The sequence below is a fragment of the Scyliorhinus canicula genome, chromosome 9 (assembly GCF_902713615.1).
Source record: "Scyliorhinus canicula chromosome 9, sScyCan1.1, whole genome shotgun sequence".
NCBI classification, from domain to species: domain Eukaryota; kingdom Metazoa; phylum Chordata; class Chondrichthyes; order Carcharhiniformes; family Scyliorhinidae; genus Scyliorhinus; species Scyliorhinus canicula.
In genome coordinates, this window is record NC_052154.1 from 82114817 (window position 1) to 82132462 (window position 17646).

Below are 17646 nucleotides of genomic sequence, written 5' to 3' on the forward strand. Positions count from 1 at the left end.
AACAAGATAGATGAGGAACCAAAGGAGGGAGGAGGGGGTGACAACGGGGAAGGAGGGGGGAACTGTAGACCGATCCAGAGGGCAGCGAAATGGACATTGGGTCAATTAAATGAAGGACAAAATACACCTCTCTGTACAATAAAGTAAATTAGCGCTGGCAAGATAAATGTAATGTATATAAACAACTGTTTATAAATATGAGAAATGCCAATAAAAGGATTTTTTTTTTAAAGGCAGAAATTTGAAGCTGGGAGCTGTTGCTCTATGTAGGAAGGAATAGGGATAACCTCTTTCCAGCTGGACAGGCACTGCAACATTAAGTTAATATTAACACCATCCTTTTTGTGTTGCAGGAGAACTGTCCAATGGCTGCAACAACAGTGTGGCCAGGGTTCCCATGGCGACTGCTGCAGTAAATTGCCTCACTCCATTGACACCGCTGTGGACCGAGCTATGAAGAAAGGCTGCAGACTGCTAATAGATGAGATGTTTACAGAACTACAGGTACTATAGCATAGAAATAACGGAGAGAATTGGTGTGGTTCCCTTCCGAGAGCTAAGAGACCAGTGTTTTCTGGGTACAGTAACATGATGCTTATAGTACAGGATTAATCATCCAGAGGCCTGGGTGAATAACCCAGAGAACTGTGTGTTCAAATTATACCGTAGCAATTTGAGAACTTGAGCTGCCAAGTTTGAAAAATTGACATCAATAAAAGTGGCTGACCAAAGCAGATTGACATAATAAACAACTGGTTTGCTCGTATCCTTGAGGGAAGGAAACCTGCTATCCTTACCCAGTCTATGACCCCAGTCTCAGATCAATGTTGACTGACCTCTGAAGAGCCTAGCGAGCTTTTCAATTGTATCAAACTTGTCAGCTCGGGTTGAGCAATAAATGCCCACCTGGCTTACGAAGCCCAGATCCTGAGAAATAATTTTTTTCCAACGGTCAATCATTTCTACAGCAGCGTAATAATCATCCCACACCCCTCACTGTGAGTATGATGCTTAAAAAGAATCAGAATGAATTAGCTGTCTGAATGTTGAGTTTGTATTCAATCCTGGAGACTGCGGGGAAGGGTGTGTTATTACATCATTGGTCCTTTCGCTATAATTATTCATGACATACACCCCCCCCCTCCCCCGGCCTGGATCTGTCAGGAGATCTGTTCGTGGCTGATTGAGTCGAGTGCCCAATGAGAAAACATTCCACTGAGTAGCACAAAACCAAATGGCACTGAGAGAGCCCTAAGAATTGACAGTGTAGGAACTGGAGTATCTGCCATGGAGGAATGTTCTTCTGGGATTGGTGCTAAGGAACTTAGTTGGTGCAACCTGACGGGACCTTTTCTCTGTCTAACCCTGTGCTCTATCTGTCCTGGGAGTGTTTGATGGGGACAGTATAGAGGAAGCTTTACTCCGTATCTAACCCCCGTGCTGTACCTGTCCTGGGAGTATTTGATGGGGACAGTGTAAACGATGCTTTACTCTGTATCTAACCCCTGTGCTGTACCTGTCCTGGGAATGTTTGATGGGGACAGTGTAGAGGGAGCTTTGCTCTGCATCTAACCCATGCTGTACCTGTGTCGGGAGTGTTTGATGGGGACAATATAGAGGGAGCTTTACTCTGTATCTAACTCTGTGCTGTACCTGTCCTGGGAGTGTTTGATGGGGACAGTGCTGAGGGAGCTTTACAATGTATCTAACCCTGTGTTGTACCTGTCCTGGGAGTGTTTGATGGGGACAGTGCTGACGGAGCTTTACAATGTATCTAACCCTGTGTTGTACCTGTCTTGGGAGTTTTTGAAGGGGACAGTGTTGAGGGAACTATGCTCTGTATCTAACCCTATGCTGTACATGTGCTGGGAGTGTTTGATGGGGACAGTGTAGAGTGAACTTTACTCTGTTTCTAACCTCGTGCTGTACATGCCCTAGGAGTGTTTGATGAGGACAGTGTAGAGGGAGCTTTACTCTGTTTCTAACCCTGTGCTGTACCTGTCCTGGGAGTGTTTGATGGGACAGTGTAGAGGGAGCTTTACTCTGTTTCTAATCCTGTGCTGCACCTACCCTGGGAGTGTTTGACAGGGACAGTGTTTACAGAAAATGGGAAAATGTTTTATATCCAATTTTAAGATCATTCATCCCATAGAGCTTATGTAACCATCTTGTACAATGTTAAATATTAAATTCACTGTGAATCTTCTCTCTAGCCTCATTTCCCTCAGCTACTGTCTGGCTCTTGGCTCAGTGGCTCTGATTTTATCGATACCATCTGTACTGTCACGGACAGGTACTGCAACTATTTCACCCGCATCAAGGAGCCTGTCTTTCAGGTGAGAGACCAGCTCCTTATTTCACTCACTGCCCTTCCTCCTCTACTATCCCTAATGTAAATAAACAAGAAAATATCAAGCCCCATTTAGGAGATTAGAAGTAGGGCCCATGGCAAAGATGCCATCCAACTATGCAGGCCAATATCTTATTCTTCTACCTATTGTAACATGGAGGTCTTGTGGCACAGTGGATGGCACCCCTATCTCTGATCCCGAAGCCCTGAGTTCGAGTCCCACCCCTGGACTTGATGGCAAGAAAGATATGTTCATAATGGAGCCAAACAGGTTTAGCATCAACTTGCAAATTCTTCCAACACAGGCCAACAGTACACGAAAAGAGGGCAGCACGGTGGCGCAGTGATGAGCACTGCTGTCTCACGGCGCCAAGGTCCCAGGTTTGATCCCGGCTCTGGGTCATTGTCTGTGTGGAGTTTGCACATTCTCCCCGTGGTTGTGTGGGTTTTTCCCCCACAACTCAAGATGTGCAGGGTAGGTGCATTGGCCATGCTAAGTTGCCGCTTATTTGGAAAAAAATTAGGGTTAGTGTTATATTTTTTTTAAATAGACGATAAAAGTGGGAGAGATTCCTGCTCAGCCATATGATGGAAAGGAAATTGGAGCCTCCACCATCACTATTCATAGCTTCAGATAATGATATAATAATAATCTTTATTCTTGTCACCTGTAGGCTTATATTAACACTAGAATGAAGTTACTGTGAAAAGCCCCTCGTCGCCACATTCCGGCACCTGTTGGGGTACACAGAGGGAGAATTCAGAATGTACAATTCATCTAACAAGCATGTCTTTCAGGACTTGTGGGAGGAAAACAGAGCACCCAGAGGAAACCCACGCAGACACGGGGAGAATGTGCAGACTCTGCACAGACAGTGTCCCAAGCCGGGAAGCGAACCTGGGATGATGGTGCTGTGAAGCAACATTGCTAACTACAGTGCTACCATGCCACATACAACATACAAACGTTTATGTTGCTACAGTAACCTGGACTCCCTGAGTAAACGCTAACATAACCATCATCACCAACAGTGCAACATAAGCACCTGATGGCAGAGATGCGATATTACATCATGATTTAATTTTTTCTCTTTTGTTTCTTGTTTCTTTAAGGCGTAGCAACACGTATAGAGAAAGTATCATCGTCAGTACCTCTTTAAAAAAATGAACAGTTGAAAGATTAACCCAAATTCCTTTTCTATCTAGTTAGTTAAGATAAGTTAGCAAGTCCAAAATGGTACGGGTAGAGGGAAAGGAGAAATGTATGTGGAAGTCAGATTATTTCCTCACTAATATAGTTTTCTGACTTGCACTCAACAATTTTATTGGGGAATGCTCTCATGGCACTACTGTAGTTCCTGCACCCTGTACCAGGTTGACCAATGGTCCAAGGTTTTATGCTTTTGGTTGTCCCATATTCGGGGTGGTTGTCCCACGTCCCAGGTCATCTGCATCGTGGTCTGTAAAGGTGACATTTGCTTGTGCAGCACGTGCACTGTGCTATGCTGTCTGACCTCCACTCTATCCACTTAAAGACCTCTGCTTAGAAGAACCCCCAAGTTCTTGCAACTCTGTCGGAACCCCATCCAGTCTTTCATATTTGCCTCAAGTCAAAGTGTCCCGTGAATCTTTGGCTGGGCTGTTTGTGTTATTTTTAAAGGATAGGCTTGCAGACCACAAAGGAACAAACAAACAAAGCTTTATTGGAAAGGTGTTTACTGTACAAGCTGTTAGGATAAACTGCCCGTTTATCTGTGCAAACAGCTGATGACATCATCTATATGCCACTTGATCGAACTCTTAAAGTGACCTATATCTAAATAGGAACAACATGAATACACCACACTTTCCTCCCCTTTTATATTACACAATACAACATCAACAATCAAAGTTTACAATAGGACCAATTAATAAACGTTTCAGTCAATAAGTTACACATTTCAGAGGACATCAATTTCTGTATGATTGTCGCACCAGGTTAAAGCCCAACAGGCTTGTTTTGAATCGCTAGCTTTCGGAGCACTGCTCCTTCAAGGAGCAGTGCTCCGAATGCTAGTGATTTGAAACAAACCTGTTGGATTTTAACCTGGTGTTGTAAGACTTCTTACTGTGCTCACCCCAGTCCAATGGCGGCAACGCCACATCATGTATGATTGTCGGCGAACCTCAGGAGTCTGCTTTTTCGTGTTGACTGCAACCTCTGGTGTTTTTGGTTTAATTTGGATGTTGTCCGTAGTTTTCGCAACCAAAGTCGGCGTCATGCTCAGAGGCTCATTTGGTCTTGGAGTGTCCTCAACTGGGGTACTGTCTTCCAGTTTGTATCTGGTGTCCGGGTTTCAGGAATGTTTAGGTCTTCACTTGGATTGGATTGGATTGGATTTGTTTATTGTCACGTGTACCGAGGTACAGTGAAAAGTATTTTTCTGCGAGCAGCTCAACATATCATTAAGTACATGGGAAGAAAAGGGAATAAAAGAAAATACATAATAGGGCAACACAAGATATATAATGTAACTACGTAAGCACCGGCATCGGATGAAGCATCGTTGGCACTGTTTGTTGCCGACTCTCGGTTGACTCTGTCTCTGGCAAACTAGTTCTAATTGCTAAATGTTGGTAAGCATGTCTCCTTCATAAACATCGTCCAGAGTTTGAATGGTGCAAGGGACCTCTCCTGTCTATGCTAAGATGATGGCATGTATCCACTTCTCAATGGTGATAGTTCCTTGCCAATACTTCCTTTCTGAAAAACAAGTGTTTAGCCCTGTTCTCACATCACAAATCTGACTTTGCTGCTTCCTCTCCACAATTTCTCTTGTCTTGGGTGGCTTCAGCAAATTAAACCCTGGGTGTAACTGATGTTTTACCTGAGAACTTTGAGTTGTCAAATGTGTTGTATTCCTGTATGTCATCAGGAATTGGTGCAGCCGTTTAATAATAATAATTGCTTATTGTCACAAGTAGGCTTGAATGAAGTTACTGTGAAAAGTCCCTAGTCGCCACATTTCGGCGCCTGTTCAGGGAGGCTGGAACGGGAATTGAACCCACGCTGCTGGCATTGTTCTGCATTACAAGCCAGTGATGTAGCCCACTGTGCTAAACCAGCCCCTGTGCCAAACCAGTTTAGACAATGATCCTTGCTCACAAATTACCTTCAATGAATCCTTTATTGTCTGAACAAACCTTTCCGCCAGCCCATTTGTAGCAGGATAATAAGGAGCGGATCAGATATGTTGGATTCCGTTGCAATCCATTGTCACTAACAAGCTGTTCCTGCAAAAATGTCACCCAGTCTTTCCATTGTTCTCTCCGAGGATGTAGTCTTCATCATGTAGACTTCTTGGGCGGCACGTGGCACAGTGGTTAGCACTGCTGCCGAGGCGCTGAGGACCCGGCCTCAATCCCGGCCCTGGGTCACTGTCTGTGTGGAGTTTGCACATTCTCCCCGTGTCTGCGTGGGTTTCACAATGGTGGAATGGTAACCCTCATTCCCCAAAGAAGACAACCAGCCTGTATGGATAGTTCAAATCTTTGGGTAACATATGGCCTCAACTCCAGGTTTACTCCCACAGTCTTGCCATGAAGTACCATGTCCATAAATTCTGACACTAGTGGATTATCTCTGGTATACTTCCAAACTTGTCCTGTGATTACAGGAGTGTTATCAACTTCTTCAAAACAGAAAATATTATCACTCACACTATTCATTGACAGCTCATTAGGTAAAAGTAATCTAGAGAGTCCATCAACTTTTCCATGGAGATTAGATTTACTATATTTTACTGCGTATGTATGTACTGAAAACAGCAACGTCCATCTCTGCATCCAGCTCACTACAAGGGATGGAATACCAGTGTGCGGCCCCAGTATCGTTATCAGTGATCGATGATCTGTTAGTAAAGTACATTTCCATCCATATCGGCATTGGTTAAATCATCGGATTTCAAAACTGATGCCGAGTGCTTCCTTCTCTATTTGTGCATAGCTCATTTCTGCTTTGTTCAAGGATCTTGATGCAAACACTATTGGCTTCCCTTCACCGTTGGGCATTGTGTGAGATACCACTGCTCCCACCTCATCAGGTGATATGTCACAAGCCAGTTGCAATGGTAACTTAGGTCAAAGTGTGTCAGGACTTCTGACTTTAGTAATGCTTCCTTAGCTTGTTTGAAGGCCTTCTCACACTGATCCACCCACTTCAATTTCTTGTTTTGACACAATAAATTTCGTAACGGCTTGAGAACAGTTGCTAGATTAGGGAAAAACATTCCATCATAGCTTAATAAACCCAAATTCGAATGAAGTTGAGTTGAGTTTTTAGGTGCAGGTGCCTCAGTTATGACTTTTACTTTTGAAGGTGATTTGTCTTTTGCATCTGTGACCTCCCCCAGGGATTCAAATTTTCTACTGAAGAATTCACATTTATCCAACCATACTCATAATCCGTAATCTTTCAGTCTCTAAATTTTGAAGAAGGTCATCTTCATTTTTTCCCATAACTGTAAGAAATCATCTAAGTAGCACTGGACTCCTTCTAGTCCGCTTAGAATTTGATCCATGACACACTGCAATAACCCAGGTGTGGACATGATGCCAAATGAAAGTCTTCTATATCTGAATACTGTAGTCCTTTATGTGTCACGATTGTCAAATATTGCTTCGAATCTGGATCTACATTTATCTGGAGATAAGCTTCACTCGGGTCAGCTTTATTGAAATGCTGGCCTCCAGCCAACCCAGCAAATAAATCATCAATTAAAGGCAGAGGGTGCTGCTCTGCACACAGTACCAGACTGATAGTGACTTTAGAATCATCACATATGTACCAAACCATCTTTCTTCATCACGGGTTCAATGGGCATAGCCCAATCACTTACATTTACAAGTTTGAGGACCCTCCATCTTGACTGGCCTCTCTAATTCTGCCTCGAACTTAATGATGACATATGGCATTGACCTTTTTGCTTGGCTTTCGTCTTTAATCCTTTGCTTACTGAGATCTAATTCATGTTTCCCAACACTCCATGAAAGACAAAGGCATATTTCTTTAAAATCTTCTGTATTCCTGCTTCAAATTCTGGCATGATATTCACCTCGGCCCAGTTTAGCTTGATTCTCTTCCCCATTAGGGCTGGACAGTTACCTTGAATGACATCCAGGACAAGTCTGCGGTCTGTCCATTTAGCTGCACATTTACATCGATACGGCCGCTCAACCGCACTACTTCTCCGGTATAAGTTTTAAGTGTTATGTTTGAGGGATTTATAATAATAATCTTTATTAGTGTCACATGTAGGCTTACATTAACCATGCAACAAAGTTACTGTGAAAAGCCCCTAGTCACCACACTCCGGCGCCTGTTTGTACACTGAGGGAAAATTCAGAATGTTCAATTCATCTAACAAGCACGTCTTTCGGGATTTGTGGGAGGAATCCGGAGCGCCCAGAAAAATCCATGCAGAAAAACACGCAGACTCCACACAGAAGACGACATGCCATAGTTTCTCTTGGTAAACAGTTTCTGGTACCAATGAAACAGCTGTGCCAGTGTCCAGCTCCATTTCTGCTGGTTCTCAGTACCGGTGAAGAAGTGACCCCGCAACCATGCGTCGCGCCCTCAATGGCCAATACGTTCAACAACAGTTCATTGTCTGACTGTGACTCTGGTCCATTTTCTCACCTTTGTTTGTATCAAATGGACCTTTTCCCTCTATTCGATTTTCCATTTTATACACTTGGTCCTTGCTTTTTGTAGTTCTTGTTGTTTCTTTTCCCAACATGCACGTTTGATGTGACTTTTACCACAATTCCTGCATTTTACATCTTTGCACCAGCAGTCTGCTGGTGTCCGACCAGCTTTTGCACATTGATTGGATTGGATTGGATTTGTTTATTGTCACGTGTACCGAGGTACAGTGAAAAGTATTTTTCTGCAAGCAGCTCAACAGATCATTCAGTACATGGGAAGAAAAGGGAATTAAACAGAATTCAAGAAAATACAAGAAAATACATGAGAATATATAATAGGGCAACACAATATATACAATGTAACTACATAAGCATTGGCATCGGATGAAGCATACACGGGTGTAGTGTTAATGAGGTCAGTCCATAAGAGGGTCATTTAGGAGTCTGGTGACAGTGGGGAAGAAGCTGTTTTTGAGTCTGTTCGTGCATGTTCTCAGACTTCTGAATCTCCTGCCCGATGGAAGAAGTTGGAAAAGTGAGTAAGCCGGGTGGGAGGGATGGCAATTTCGAACCTGTGTCTGTGTTCGAGTCTCAGCTGATATGTAATGGATTTTAATGCTCAAACTTAATTGTTGGTTACGTTTATGGAACCTGAACATCTTGTAAATGGCTAGAGGTTTAGGTGAGAAGTAGCCTTACAATATCGCCACAACGTCATCATAGGTTTTCGAGCCTGGTAGTTCTGGCTTCACCAGACGTTGTAGGAGGCTGAAGGTTCCTTTTGCTTGCCTGGACAAAGTATTCAAATCTTTCAATGCATGATCTCCAGCGCTCGGTGATTTCATCTTTGCGAGTCTGCCAATGTGGTTCCAACCACCTCGTCGACAGTTTCAGGCCTCAAAAGGTACAAACAAACAAGAGATTTATTGGAAATGTATTTACTCTACAGGCTGTGAGGATAGACTGACTGCCCATTTGCTTGTGCAAACGGCCAATGACGTCATCAATATGTCACATGATCGGACTCTAAAGTGGCCTTGTTCCAACTAGGAACAAACAGGAATACACAACAGAGTTGGTCACCCTGTCCTGGCCAAGAATATTCCAACATATCCACATAGTTAAAAACGTACAATTTGAGAGTGCGGCATGTGGCGAAGTGGATAGCACTGGGACTGCGGTGCTGAGGACTCGGGTTCAAATCCTTGCCCTCAGGGGTCACTGTCCGATATTATGGGCCAAAGTGTATCATGGAGTTCCCCTGACCTACAACTTTTAATAGATTGTGGTATGGGGAGCACACGGCCCACTCTACAGGTGTGGTACAGCAGAAATGGAAAAGTATTTTTTAAAAGCAAAACAATGTTTATTCTATGAACTCAAGTTAACCTTTTTAAAACATACAGTAAACATCTTAGCAACCATTAATTCAAATACAACCCCTAAGTAATCCTTTAAGCTTTCCTTTTAACATCCATACAACTTAAAAACAAAATCTTTAACAGAAGCACTTCAGGTTAAAGTCACTACTGTTATTAGTTTTAAATCACCAGGATCGACCCCCCCACCCCCACCCCCTGGCGAACCTCAACAGTGACCCTCTCAAAGCGAACTTAATTTTCTCCAGACCGAGAAAGCTTGTCATATCCGATAGCCAGGCCTCTGACTTCGGAGGTTTTGAGTCACTCCATGCCAACAGAATTCGTCGCCGTGCTACCAGGGAAGCAAAGGCCAAAATGTCAGCCTCTCTCTCCTCCTGGACTCCCGGGTCCTCCGAAACCCCAAAAATAGCCACCTCTGGACTCATCACCACCCTTGTTTTCAGTACCTGGGCCATAACGTCCGCGAATCCCTGCCAGTACCCCCTGAGATTTGGACAAGCCCAGAACATGTGGACATGGTTCGCCAGTCTCCCGAACATCTGCCGCACCTGTCTCCAATCCAAAGAATTTACTCATCCGGGCCACTGTCACGTGAGTCCGGTGGACGACTTCTAATTGAATCAGGCTGAGCCTAGCGCATGTTGCGGTCGCGTTTACCCTACTCAACGCCTCCGTCTATAAGCCCTCTTCCATCTCACCCCCAACCTCTTCCCACTTAAGCTTCAGCTCCTCGATCTGCGTCTCCTCTGCTCCCATAAGTTCTTTATATATATCCAAGACCCTCCCCTCCCCCATCCATCCACTGGACACGACCCTGTCCTGGATCCCCCTAAGTGGCAGGCGTGGGAAAGATGGAAACTTCTGCGTAGAAAGGCCCGCACCTGCAAGTAACTGAACTCATTCCCTCTCGCCAGCCCAAATTTCTCCTCCAACGCCCTCATGCTCGGGAAATAAACACCCATTTCTTAAATGTACTCTCACATGACACCGTGTGGAGTTTGCACATTCTCCCCATGTCTGCGTGGGTTTCACCCTCACAACCCAAAGATGTGCAGGTTAGGTGGATTGGCCATGTTAAATTGCCCCTTAATTGGGGAAAAAAAATAATTGGGTACTCTAAATTTTAAAAAAAAGAAACGTACAATTTGGGAGCACATTTTCATAGAGTTATAGAACCCCTACAGTGCAGAAGGAGGCCATTCGGTCCATCGAGTCTGCACTGACCAGCCGAAAGAGCACCACAGCCAAGCCGAAACCCCGCCCGATCACTGTAACCCTACTATTAATAGGCAATTTATCATGGCAAATCCACCTAACCTGCATATCTTTGGACTGGGGGAAGAAACCGGAGCACCCGGAGGAAACTCATGCAGACACGGGAGAATGTACAAACTCTACACAGTCACCCAAGGCTAGAATTTAACACGTGTCCCTGGTGGTGTGAGGCAACAGTGCTAATCACTGCGCCACCATGCCTCACCAGTATGCCAGCGTATACACTATCGCATGCACACACTTGTATGCACACTCACAAACAGCCATTTGCACAGAAAGGTACATGTACTTATAGACACTTGCATACCCAATTACACACACAGATATCTCCATGATTGCTTGACTTGAATCAGTAGCAGGAAACGGGTTAATTTTAAAGAATGCTTGTATGTTATTCATTCACCTGTAGTCCAGGTGCACTGAGGCTCAATGCAGTATTCCCACTGAGTGGAAGTAGCTCAGCTTGGAGTCCACATTGAGCATTGGCGCCATTTAGCGCTCAACTATTCCGAGCTTCTTTATTTGTTTTGCATAAAGGATTTCCTGATAGTGCAGGAGGGATAAGAGGGAGGGAAGAGGCAACATTTAGTAAAGGGAAACTAAATGCTAAAAAAGGCAGAATAATCCCTGCAGATGTGAAGCCGACTTGATGTGATTAGGGAAGGTGCATGGGCACAAAGTTTAATGCCTCTATGATGTGCTGACTCCACAGTTCATGCTGTTTGAAGGCCTCCGTCTGGTGATCATCGAGTATGTCCACACACTGATGCTGAAGAAAATTGTCTGCAAAAATCCTGCGGATCGAGAGAGGTTATCGGACAGAATGTCTCATGATGCAGAGAGACTGCAGGAACTCTTCTGTAATCTAGTGAGTGAGCTCAAGCATTAATAGTTCGATCATTAAATTCCTTCGAAAACACACCCTAACCGACCCATACGTAATAACACCCATTACACTGCGTCCAAACTCAATGAGGATGGATAACATCCAGGCCTGGAGAAAAATCACAGCGACATTAAAAAAAGGATTTTTTTTTGTCATTTTCTTTGAACATTTCCCTTTACCAGATGTTAAAATATTGACTGTGGTTGGGGAGGGGGTAGAGGGGTGGACTTTGTTTGGCCGACAGTCAAGTTTAATTCAATTGGGTAATGAGTCTTTGCTTCCTATTGGTGTAGGAAGGCCGTGCATCACAAGGATGGGTAAATTGACTGAATAATGGCTGGAGGGTGGGGGCAAGTCATGTGATGAAATCTCCAGGAATACATTTAATCACAGTTGGCAACCCTAATGAGGACCAATGTTTCCTCCATTCATTATACGCAGCCCGTTTTTTGCAAGCGCAGTCCCTTTAAGGTTGTTGCACGGCCGTACATGTGCTCACGTGAAAGGGACTGCAGCTGGCGCTCAGCCTGTCGTTCCCTGCCCAGCAGCTTAGAGGGAATATTGGTGAGCTGCTGTGAAGGTGCCTTCTCCAAGTCTATTCCCCCCCCCCACCAGCTCTCAAAGGGAGCTACGGCCTCTGTCTTTTCTAACTGAGCAAAGGCACTTGTAACGTGTTCTTTTCTGGCCCCATTCCTGATGGATGCAACACCAATCTGATATTTACACTGTAACCACAAACAGTTGTTTGAACTGATTGTCGAACAGAGTTAAGAGGTTCTATGATTTTCTCACAGCGTTCTGATAGTTCCAATCACTGCCTTTCCGCCAATCTAGAACTTTGCAGACCCCTGGCCTCATGCTGCCCCCTGCTGCGATGAAAAGCCTGTGTTCCATTTCAATTTTTAAAAAATAAATTTAGAGTACCCAATTCATTTTTTTCCAATTAAGGGACCAATCCACCTAGCCTGCACATTTTTGGGTTGTGGGGGCGAAACCCACGCAAACACGGGGAGAATGTGCAAACTCCACACAGACAGTGACCCAGCGCCAGGATTGAACCTGGGACCTCAGCGCTGTGAGGCAACAGGGCTAACCCACTGCGCCTTCCATTTTAATTTTAATACTCCTTTAACCTCTATTTCCCCACCTAGCTTGTTTATCTGTTCCTGTCTGTACAGTGGAATATTCCTGATCCTGAAATTCATCCTTTACTAACATTATCAGCATCAATGACAGACTTTCTGCTTGAAACCTACACATTTTGTCTTTGTTAGAAACAAAAGTAATGTGAACCCAAGTCAGTATTTTTATAACATACATACATATACAGACATATACATGCAAATACACAGTCATAGAATCATACAATCCCAACAGTGCAGAAGGAGCTCATTCAGCCCATCACGTTTGCCCTGACCCTCTGAAAGAGTAGTTCACCCAAGCTCAGTCCCCCGCTCTATCCCATTAACCCCTTAATCTAACCTACACATCTTTTTGGACACTAAGGGGCAACTTAGCATGGCCAATCCACCTAACCTGCACATCTTTGGACTGAGGGAGGAAACCGGAGCACCCACAGAAAACCCACGGAGACAGGGGGACAATGTGCAAACTCCACACAGACAGTGACCCAAGGCCAGAATTGAACCCGAGTCCCCGGCGCTGTGAGGCAGCAGTGCTAACCACTGTGCCACCCTGCCGCCCCAGTCATGCTCATAGATGTATACACAGACATAAGCATACATGCATAGAGACATATAAACACACAGACACATGGAGGCACACACAGAGGCATACAAATGTATGCACTGTATATGTAGACAAAGAGACATTCAGACACCTACATACAGATGCACATACATACACAGATACGAGCACACACAAGCAAGCAGACACACAAACCCATAACTACCCATACACATTTACACATACACAGACATATGGACACACTGATCACACACCCACACATCCACGGTAAAAGGGTTCATTCTTCCTCTGATTGCAGCAGAGGATTTTACCTGGGGAGGAAGCTTGATCCCGCAATGTCCTGTGAACTCCTGTCTTTTGTTCCCCTTGCAGGGATTGGAAGAACCCGATCGTCTAACTAATGTGATTTCTTCTGTGTCAGAGCTCATCAAACTGAGGGACACCTCCCTGCTCAGCCTGGAAGTCTCCGGCCTTGTGACCAATTATCCTGACATCAGGTAAATTCTTCCCCAGGATGTATTTCATATAGATATATATAATATATATATTCTATTTATTTTATATATTGTTATGGGAGCAGCATTTTCAGAACCCCAAAATGTATCATGGAGTTCAACCAACCTCTCCCTTTAATGGATTGTTGCTTTTGAAGCACACGGCTTGGTCTCCAGGTGTGGTATTACAATTATGGACACGTGGGTTTTTAAACACAAAACAATGTTTATTCCATGAATTCAACTTAACTTTTTTAAATAAACATTGGATCACTTACCACCCCTTACTTCAAAGATAACCCCGAAAATATCGCTTCTCGGCCTTTTGGCTAAGATCGAACGTAGATTGAGCCTTTTGGCTCAGATCTGGTATGTCTCTCTTGTGGGACCATGAATTGGATTCAATTTGAATTGGTTTTTGGAGCAGGCAAGGAACTTGATTAGGGGTTCGTCTCTGATCCACACTCTGAGTCCTGGCTTTGTAACTCAGATAAAGTTTTAAAAAAAGATAACCCCGAAAATAATACAACGCTAAATAATCCCTCAAAATGTTCCATCAAACCTCCAAAAGACTTAACACCTTTAAACAGAAACACATCCGGTTAAAGACATTACTATTATGAGTTTAAATCACCCAAATGATTTAAAGATAGTCTTTCCTGGCAGAGATCACAGCAGAATCCTGCTCACTGCAAACACAGACACACCCAAGCTCTTTTCCTTCATGCAGCTCTCAGCAAACCAGCCAGGCACTTTTCAGCTGCTCTCTTAAACTGAAACTACAAGCAGAAGTGAGCTCAGCTCCCCCCACCCTCTGACATCACTACAATAATATGAGCGGCTCCATTTCTTAAAGGTACATTGCTGCAACACGGTGGCGCAGTGGGTTTGCCCTGCTGCCTCACGGCACCGAGGTCCCAGGTTCGATCCCGGCTCTAGGTCACTGTCCATGTGGAGTTTGAACATTCTCCCCGTGTTTGCGTGGGTTTCACCCCCACAGCCCAAAGATATGTAGGCTAGGTAGATTGGCTACGCTAAATTGGCCCTTAATTGGAGAAATGTATTGGGTACTCTAAATTTTTTTTAAAAGGTACATTGCTTAAACGTCCATTTCTTAAAGGTACTCTCACATGGCAATATATATCACACCTCCAACAGGGGAACCAGGACCAGTGACGTTAATGTGAAGATTTGGATGTCTGCACTGTTTGAACTACACAATGCCCAATCCATGTGGCTCATGGCTTGGTTTACCACCCAGTGTGGTACTCAAGTATACAAGCAACACAGCTCCGCAATGCTCCAATACATAAACCATATGGCCAGTTTATATTTGTTTCTTCTTTTTTTAAAATAAATTTAGAGTACCCGATTCATTTTTCCAATTAAGGGACAGTTTAGCGTGGCCAATCCACCTACTTTTCACATTGGATTGTATTGGATTTGTTTATTGTCACATGTACCGAGGTACAGTGAAAATATTTTTCGCGCGAGCAGCTCAACAGATCATTAAGTACATGAAAAGAAAAGGAAATAAAAGAAAATACATAATAGGGCAACGCAAGGTAACTACATAACTCTGGCATTGGATGAAGCATACAGGGGTGTAGTGTTAATGAGGTCAGTCCATAAGAGGGTAATTTAGGAGTCTGGTAACAGCGGGGAAGAAGCTGTCTTTGAGTCTGTTCGTGCATGTTCTCAGACCATCTCAGAGTTGTGGGGGCAAAACCCTTGCAAACACAGGGAGAATGTGCAAACTCCACATGAACAGTGACCCAGAGCCGGAATCAAACCTGGGACTTCGGCGCCGTGAGGCAGCAGTGCTAACCACTGTGTCACCGTGCTGCCCTCAGTTTTGACTTGGAACAGTGAGGGTAAGTTAGGAGTCTATTTGAGTACGGTGGACATTTCAGTCCAGCCTGACCCTGACCATTATTCACTCTCATTGGTGTAGGAAGGCCGTGCATTACAGGAGAATGTGATGTAATGCAAATTGCACACGGACTGTGACCCAGGGCCGGGATTCGCACCCAGGGCCGCAGTGGCATAGTCCCAGTGCTAACCACTGTGTCACGTGCGAGGTCATTTCAGGGGGCAATTACGAGTCACCCCACATTGCTCAGGATCTGGAGTCACAAGTAAGCCAAACTGGGTAAGGATGGCAGAATTCCTTTCCTAAAGGACATTAGTGAATCAGATGGGTTTTTATGACAATCGACAATGGTTTCAATTCCAGATTTACTAATTGAATTTCAATTCCACCAATTTACATGGCGGGATTCAAATCCATGTCCCCCGAGAGTTAGCCTGAGCCTCTGGATTATGAGTCCAGTGACATTACTAATATGCTACCATCTCCCAAATGGCACTGATTCCTGGGATGCCGGGATTGTGTGTTGCGGAGAGATTTGAGTAGGCTAGGCCTCTACTCTCCAAAGTTTAGAAGAATGAGAGTTGATTTCAATGAAACACTTGCAGCTTTTCAGGATCTTGACAGGGTCGATGGTTCCCTGGCTGGAGAGTCTGGAACTAATGGATCACAGTCTCAGATAAAAACATCGGCCATTTAGAATGGACATGAGAAGAAATTTCTCTGCTCTACGTATTGGAGATCATTGGGATTCTCGATTGCAGAGGGCTGTTAATGGTCAGTCACTGAGCATATGGAAGGCTGACAATAGATTTATATACTGAGGGAATTAACGATAGAGAGATAGTGCCGGAAGGTGGGATCGAGGTTGAAGCTCATCTATGATCATATTAAACGGCAGAACAGGCTCAGGGGGCTGAATGCACCACACCAGCTCCAATTCCTCATGTTCTTCTCCGTATTTCACAGAATCGCATGACAATTACAATACAGCAACGAGGCAACTAGCCAACCAGTCTGTTTATTCTCTACAGGATCACGGTTGAAATGCTGCCATGTAACTTGGGGCCAACTTAAAACCAGTCAGCTTTCTGCCCCTCCCACTGTACTAAAATAGCTCAAGTCACAATTGACATCCTGGGTGACTATGACACTTCTAAACATTCCCTCCTCATCTTCCCGACCTCTCTTTGAGACAGTTGACCACACCATCCTCCTCTAGCGCCTCCCCACTGTCATCCAGCTGGGTGGGACTGCTCTCACCTGCCTCTGCTCTTATTTATGTAATGGCAGCCGGAGAAGCACTTGCAATGGTTTCTCTTCCTACTCTCAGACCGTTCCCTCTGGTGTCCCCCAAGGACCTATCCTTGCACCTCCGCCACCCCACATCCTACATCACCCAGAAGCACAAGAGTTAGTTTCCACATATAAACCGACGACACTGAGCTCAACCTCACTCCCACATCCCGCAACTCCTCCACTGTTGTTAAATTATCCACAGTTTATCTGTCATCCAGTTCTTCATGAGCAGAAATTTCCTCCAATTAAATATTGGGAAGACTACAGCTCCTGTTTTCTGTCCCCATACCAAACATCATTCCCTAGCTATCAACTCCATCTCTCTTCGGGGCAGCAACCTGAGATTAAGCCAGTCTGTTTACAACCTTGGTGTCCCATTTGATCCCGAAATCAGCTTCCAACCTCAAACTTGTTTTTAAAAATAAATTTAGAGTACCCAATTCTTTTTTTTCTCAATTAAGGGGGAATTTAGTGTGGCCAATCCACCTGTCCTGCCAAGCTTTGGGTTGTGGGAGTGAGACCCACACAGACATTGGGAGAATGTGCAAACTTGACATGGGCAGTGACCCGGGGCCAGGATTAAACCCGGGTCCTCGGCGCCGTGAGGCAGAAGTGCTAGCCACTGCGTCACCATGCCGCCCATCCAACCTCATACTTGTGCCATCATTTAGACAGCTTGTTTCCACCTCCACAAC

General features: G+C 44.5%; 1 protein-coding gene across 1 annotated transcript in view; it reads left to right on the forward strand.

Moving 5' to 3' along the window:
- Positions 1-17646, forward strand: part of exoc3l1 (exocyst complex component 3-like 1) — a 147291-nt gene that overhangs the window by 119928 nt on the left and 9717 nt on the right. Inside the window, exons 9-12 of the mRNA XM_038807064.1 lie at positions 354-504; positions 2214-2336; positions 11408-11563; positions 13661-13785. Coding sequence (XP_038662992.1) covers positions 354-504; positions 2214-2336; positions 11408-11563; positions 13661-13785 — 555 coding nt within the window. The remainder of the gene's footprint in view (positions 1-353; positions 505-2213; positions 2337-11407; positions 11564-13660; positions 13786-17646) is intronic.